At 35.4% G+C, this 7,500-nt stretch overlaps 1 protein-coding gene across 6 annotated transcripts in view; it reads right to left on the bottom strand.

The window, feature by feature from the left end:
* Positions 1-7,500, bottom strand: part of LOC127979075 (focal adhesion kinase 1) — a 71,039-nt gene that overhangs the window by 15,433 nt on the left and 48,106 nt on the right. For 3 of the 6 annotated variants that reach the window (XM_052584192.1, XM_052584193.1, XM_052584187.1), the window contains 9 exons: positions 5,249-5,266; positions 4,704-4,760; positions 3,410-3,433; positions 2,220-2,317; positions 1,245-1,329; positions 887-987; positions 693-808; positions 519-619; positions 263-352 (listed from right to left, as the gene is read on the bottom strand). In XM_052584192.1, coding sequence (XP_052440152.1) covers positions 263-352; positions 519-619; positions 693-808; positions 887-987; positions 1,245-1,329; positions 2,220-2,317; positions 3,410-3,433; positions 4,704-4,760; positions 5,249-5,266 — 690 coding nt within the window. The remainder of the gene's footprint in view (positions 1-262; positions 353-518; positions 620-692; positions 809-886; positions 988-1,244; positions 1,330-2,219; positions 2,318-3,409; positions 3,434-4,703; positions 4,761-5,248; positions 5,267-7,500) is intronic. The other 3 variants (XM_052584188.1, XM_052584190.1, XM_052584191.1) reach the window with 3 other exon arrangements.

Below are 7,500 nucleotides of genomic sequence, written 5' to 3'. Positions count from 1 at the left end.
TGAGTATTAATTCATAAATTAATTACTTTAGTGATGATGCAAGTCTGAGTTCTGTGCAGGATTAATACATTAAAAGAATGAGAAAATCTTATAATTAATCTTATAATCTTAACAAGAGTCAAATTGATCAAATTAATACTTTTAACAATAATGTAAAAAACTAAAACAGCATTAATAAGAGAAAGATGGTGTTAAGAGAGCATGGTGATAGTGATAGACTGTTTCAATGCAGTATGCAATGAAATATGAATCAAGCTCTCACCGAACATCCAGACGTCGCTGGCCGAGGTGAACCGACGGAAGTTTATGGATTCAGGAGCCATCCATTTGATCGGAAGTTTTCCTTTAGAAGCTGGAAACACACACTAGTGTTCACACACACACACTATAAACACTCAATCATGCCTTCACTCTCCACCAGAGGACGCTGTGTCTTTACTCCGCTAACATTTCTGACACGCTGACAAACTCAAGTGCACTTCACGCTGTATGGTGTTTTAAAGTACAGTCTGACACACCTTTATAATAGGAGCAGTCCTCCATGTATCTGGAGAGACCGAAGTCACCGAGCTTCACACAGTCTGTGGAAGACACCAGCACGTTCCTGGCAGCGATGTCCCTGCACAAAACACACATTGACCTCAGGGCACCGCAAGCAGGAAACTGAGGAAAGACTGGAGCTCTTCAGTCACCTGTGCACGAAGCGTTTGCTCTCCAGGTACGCCAGCGCTGTGCACAGCTGATAGGAGAACAGAATCAGCACGGACAGCTCCAGGTTGTACTTCCTTATTTGCAAGAACGACCTCAGCTAAAAAGAAGACGATTCCAGATGATTTCACAGAGTCTGAGATCTGCGCCAGTGTAAAGAATGAGAGCACCGTCTGACCTCTCCAAGCGTGCACAGCTCCATGATGATCCAGACGGGATTTTCAGTGATGATTCCGATCAACTTCACGATGTGCGGATGGTCGAACTGCCGCATCGTCACTGGCAATCAGAAAACCACAGATAATCTCACTGCATCACATGCACAACACGCTGATTTCAATCAGACTAGGATGCATCATCATGTGTTCAGATGGAGCAGCTAAGGTCAAAATACTTGATACTAGGGGGAGCATTGCATTAGCAAGTGCAAGGTTGGGGGTTCGAATCCCGGGGAACACATGTTAGGAGAAAACTGTTAGCCTGAATGCAATGTAAGTCGCTTTGGATAAATGTATTTCTTTTCTTAATTTACTCACGAGCTTCCTGCAGGAACTTCTCGCGCACGCTGTCTGAGGTGCAGTTCTTACACGTCTTGATGGCCACAGATAACGAAGGGTTCTCCTGTCAGGGACAGAACATGCAGCAAAAACTAGCAGCATGAATTCAGGAAGATTACAAAATAAAAGCACGCTGTAGTAAAACCATACGCCCAAAAAAACCTGACATTTTAGTTCGTTTTAACAGCTTCAGAACACAGTACAGAGCATAGGGAATAGGTTAAAAAAAATACATTTGGAACATCTTGAAAAAAAAAAAAAATGGTGATTATGAAACTTATTATAAATGTTATTATATTATATATTTACTATAATATTTGTTTATATCAAATATACAGTTTAAATACAGTTTAAAAATATACAGTTTAAAAATTAAAATTTTTACAAATCATTTAATTGTTAACATTATTTAAAATGTACTGGATTTTTAAAAATAAATTGGTTGCGGATTTAGCCTGAATTAAGAGCTCAGTCTTACTAATAAACCTAGATATTATATAAATTATTTGATCCAAATATATACATTTTTATGAAATATTTATTATATAAAAATGTATATTCCATATACAATGTATTACATAAATTTAACAAAAATATTAGCTTGATCAATAGAGAGCTAGTCTGGGACCAAATGAGATTGTACTAACCAGTAATCACATAATAAATCAACGTTTCTGTTTTATAAAATTTTCTAAAAATATATATTTAAAACATACTTCTTAGCTTGAACATTGTTAAGAACAGGGTTTTAAAGTTGAGCTTAATGAATGCAGTCAGATCTCCTCTACTGCTCGTGTTAGGTTCAGTTTATGCTAAATAATAGTTTTGTATCATTTTGAGTAGTTCTCACTCTAAAACATGGGATTCTGACATGAACTGATTTAGGAAGAGAACTAAAAGGACCACCGGTTTATTCAGTTTGTTTGATTCATATTTGTGTGGACTGTTGTTTACCGGACTCATGTAAACCCCTTGATGGACGTCACCAAACTGGCCCTCGCCGATACACCGTCCCAACTCGATTCTGTCCCGCTGGATCTCATAGTCCTGAGCTACAGATGAAAAACACAAGAAACCACGCGTCAACATCAGATGAACCAGCAAACACAAACACTGATCGTCCTGTCATGAACAAAGACGTTAGTCAGAGTGGATGCCAAGATGAATTGTGAACGAATGAAGATGAAGCTGCGAGGGACAGAAGAACGGTCTCTACATGACAAAAATTGACTATGTATGAATATAAAGAAAACTTTACACATTGAGACGACACATTGTACAAACTGCACATATATGCCAGGCTCATTTTCATTTATCTAAATCAATATTTAGTCCACTCTAACTAATGTACTGTACAAAACCTGTACAGTATCTAAAATAAGTCTTCAATAAAGTCCTGTGTTCTGTAGAAATTGTGATATAACAAAATAAAAAAGTTAAAAAAAAACTTTTTATTGAGAAATAAATATTTTTTTAACATTTCTTTACTTTGATTTTTGAATATCAAAGTAAAAAAATATCTTAGTAAAAACATTGTTGAATATTACAGAAAAAAAAAAATCATAAAAATCATAGTGAATCCAAACTTTTAAAACCAACAACAACATAAAAAACACAGCATTTATTAAAAGAAGGAAAAAATAACAATTTGTTTCTAAATGCAAACAAACAAACAAACACAAAACTATTTAAAAATATAAATGAGCAAAAAAACAAAACAAAATAAAAAAACAATAATAATCTATTGTTTGGCTACATATCAATGACTTCTGCAGTTTTTTTACTTAAAGTATTTAATGTCAAAAACATATAAATTGGATATTATTAATAGTTCTATAAATATGCATTATATTATAAAAAAAAACTATCAAATAAAGATGCTTAATAATAATATTAAGGCTTAAAGATGCTGTACAGTGTGATTTGGATGTTAAAATACCTCTTTAATATCCCAGCAGCATCTATATTTTAGATCGTAGCACTAACAATGGTAAACATGGGTTTGATTCCCATGAAATGCACAAAATAATTTTGTAAAAAAGTCTGTGATATGAGGAGGAACCTGCTTCTAACACAAGCACACAGCAAAACTGAGACAGAGAAAGAGAGAGAAACAGAAAAGAAAAACTGAAGGATGGTGTTACCTGTGTATAATCCAAAGCATTGGGCTGGTTGTTAAAGAGAAAAGTCAGAGATCGGCTTTTAGATCAGAATTAAAGCTCAGGATGAGAGAGAGAGAGAGAGAGAAACAGAGGGATGAGATGTGGAGAGCAGTGCACACAGACATGTCAAACAGAGCTGCTATAAAACATGAATTACACATACTGATAACAATCCCTGGAATATCAGCAATAAATGATAAACACAAAAAGAACTTAATATTACAAAACTTATTACATGTTGTTTTGCATCTCGCAAAAGCACAATAAAAATAGTTCTCATGACTCACGCACTATGTTTATAGTCCTCTGACGCCAAACATCTGCATTGTGATCATAAAATGTTTGCCTTTAAAAGACATTTAATACAGTGCCTGACTCATACAAACTACTTTTTTGTGTCCTTCAGGAGCTCGACACTCCAACATGTTTAACAACTAAATGTTTAAAGAATATGTTCCCATTAAATTATGAAACTGTTATTTCAGAATCTTCTCAGAATGTTCAAAATGTCAGTTTTAAAAAAGCTTTCAGTTTTAGAACTCTGGAAACGTTTTTAGAATGTTACTTTTGAAAGTTCCCTGAACATTCCGAAAGTGGCAACATTTAAAAAAATGGATACTAAAAGGCTTCAGTAAAAAGTTCCGTGAACTATAAACAATGTTTTAGTGCTAACGTTATGAGAATGTTAATGACTGGAAAAGAGCAGCATGAACATTCTGCTAAACATCTGCTTTTGTGTTGCTCTGCAAAAAAAATGACAGTGAGTAAATAATGATAACAGTCAGTGTGTGTGTGTGTTGAGAATCTGTGATTGTGTGTAAAGTCACACACTCGTGAATGTTAGTGTGCAGTCGCTGACTCACACACACACTCACTAAATCAGGACACATCACGGACCTCCAGTGTGTTTATATAAAGCCAATGCAGATTCAACTCCAAACCCTAAAAGGAACCTAGCAATTTTAGAGATGATTAATACTTTATGAATCCTTTTAACTGTTAAGGACGTCCCCGAGGCAAAGCTCAATCCAAACACATACACCCAAATGAAACAAACGCTTTAAAGTGCGACACAAATTGAGTTTCCAGACAGAATACTCTGGAATGTCAGAGCTGGAATACTTTACATTTCGTTTGCCGCCACATCAACAAACCAAACGAGCCAGACAGTAGGAAAAGAAGCTCAGGAAACGGTGAGGATTTGGACAGAAACATCTGGATCCCGGAAGACAGCAGTTACACACACTTAGAAGGCGGCACGAGCGAGGGTACTTACTAGAGGGCATGGTGTAGGTGTCCTCCTCATCTATGATCTCTGCATAGTCGTCTGTTTCTGCAGGGAGAGAGCAGCAGCGGTCAGTATATTAAACACACGTAACCTTCCACTACACAAACTAGTGCCGCTCAAGCAGCCAAGAATCTCCACCATCAAGACTCTCACACACTCAAACTCAAGTGCACTTCTCTCTTTTAAACTCTCTGAACTCCATCCGAGTGACTGTCTGCCCGATCGACCAATCAGAGAGCAGCTCTGAGGCTGAGCTCCAGAAAGACAAGGGGAAGTGACTCTTTCGTCTTCACGCTAAACAGATTTCATTTTGGTTTTTTGGTAGAGGTCACTCTCTTCTCTAAATGATTGCACTTGTGAGGAATGCAGGGAGCAGAAGAGACTTCAAGTGCACTTGAAGTGAAGCACACTCACATTTACACACTAGAACTAAACTAGAACCTATGCACGGCTGACTAGATTCCAGTAACTTTCCAAACACACACAAGAGTTAGTTAAGAGGAAAGAAATGAAGACTGCAGGTCAAACATTACCATCTCCGCTTAGATCTTCTGCAGGTCCATGCAAAGAACAGAGAGGAGAAAGGTTAGTTCACCAGCAGACATGAAACACATGAATGTGAAGCGGTTAACTGCTTTATTGCTCCTCTCTGGCACTCATTAGTGTGGGTTATATTGGGTTAGACGTGCTGCAGGAATGTGTGGGATGAGATTCAATTGGGACGTGGACACACATCTGCCTGGATTGTTCTGCCATGGCTCCAATTCAGTGCGCTTCGCATGGAAAAATCTCTCATCTTATTTTGGGGCAGGTTTTTATGTTTAATGCAATTTGCCAAAAAAAAAAAAACTGGGTAAGTCTCACAAAAAACTGTCATCGGCATTTCATCGCTAACACAAACACAAAACATATTTTGCACAAGGAAAATGAAGGCTACTGCTTTCAAATGTATCAAATCTGCTGCACTTTAATTTTAAATATTTATTTCCCCTCATTATAATAAAAAACTATATATATATACACTAGTGCTGTCAAATGATTAATCGCAATTAATCACATCCAAAAAAAAGTTTTTGTTTATGTAATATATGTGTACTGTGTATATTTATTATGTATATTTAAATATACACACACATACAGAATATATTTTGAAAATATTAACATGCATTTACATTTATATATTTATATGTAAATAATATATACTGTATACAGTACAGACCAAAAGTTTGGAAACATTACTATTTTTAAAGTTTTTGAAAGAAGTTTCTTCTGCTCATCAAGCCTGCATTTATTTGATCAAAAATACAGAAAAAAATGTAATATTGTGATATATTATTACAATTTAAAATAATTGTTTTTAAATGTATTATACTTTAAATTATAATTTATTTCTGTGATGCAAAGCTGAATTTTTAGGATCATTATCACATGATCCTTTAGAAATCATTCTGATATGATGATTCATTATCAAAGTTGGAAACAGTTCTGCTGCTTAATATTTTTTCAGAACGTGATACTTTTTTAGGATACTTTGATGAATAAAAAAATAAAAAAAGAAGCTACATTTCTAAAATATAAATATTTTGTAATAACAATAAACACTACTGGTCAGTAATTTGGGGTCAGTCATTTTTTTTTGGAGTAATTTTTCTGGAGTAATGATGCTGAAAATTCACCTTTGCATCACAGGAATAATTTTTATTTTTTAAGTATATTCAAATAGAAAACTATTATTTTAATTGTAATAATATTTTACAATATTACAGTTTTTTCTGTATTTTTGATCAAATAAACGCAGGCTTGATGAGCAGAAGAAACTTCCTTCAAAAACATAAAAAATAGTAATGTTTCCAAACTTTTGGTCTGTACTGTATGTATATATATATATATATATATATATATATATATATATATATATATATATATATATATATATATATATATATATAATGCAATATTATACACATAATTAAATACATGTTACCACAAAAAATAGTTCAAAGAATGTGATTTGACAGAATCACATCCAAACTTCTAGTTAGAGATGAAAACAGATCTGAGAATGGATCTCAGCACTTCTGATACACCTGTGACTCTGTGAGAAACAGATGATACTACAGGACATGTGGAGAGCAGGTGAGGGTCAGTGTTAAACACACACACACAGGAACAGCATGTACCCTTGGGAGGAGAATCATGGGAACAGAGGACAAACGGAAGGAGAAAGCGCCGAGCTTTAGCAGCTTTGGTGGGCGTCTGAACCACCGAGTCTTCAGTGAAGAACGAGAAAGAGAGTGAAGCAAAGCGAGAGAACATGGCAGGACGAATGGAGACGCAATGAACATATTTATCATCCAGATCCGTGAACAACACTTCAGCCTGACAAACCACATACGATCTGAGACGCTTCTCCTCACTTCACACCAGTAATAAAAAGCAACCTTTTGTATTATTTTAGCACTTGATTTTCTTTAAGACTTCTGCAAATCAGATACCATTACAAAAACACGCCAAGAAAGTGCAATATCCCCAAAAAGAGCATGTTGGCACTAAATAGTATGAGAATATACTTCAAAAAGTGGTTTTAGATTTAGATTCTGCTGAAAATCTCCAGCGTAAACGGTTTCTAATCAGAAGAGACGTTGATGAGCATGAGCATCTGAAACACAGCTGACGGTGAGCTTTAAATGTGTGCAGATGTTGCAGAAACCAGACCAACATCTAGAAGACATCAGAGATACGCTGGAAAAGATGACCTGAAACTGCGTTTGACTGCAATATTTCC

Source organism: Carassius gibelio, chromosome B19 (assembly GCF_023724105.1).
Source record: "Carassius gibelio isolate Cgi1373 ecotype wild population from Czech Republic chromosome B19, carGib1.2-hapl.c, whole genome shotgun sequence".
Taxonomy (NCBI): Eukaryota; Metazoa; Chordata; class Actinopteri; order Cypriniformes; family Cyprinidae; genus Carassius; species Carassius gibelio.
This window is presented reverse-complemented; position numbering and strand designations above follow the sequence as displayed.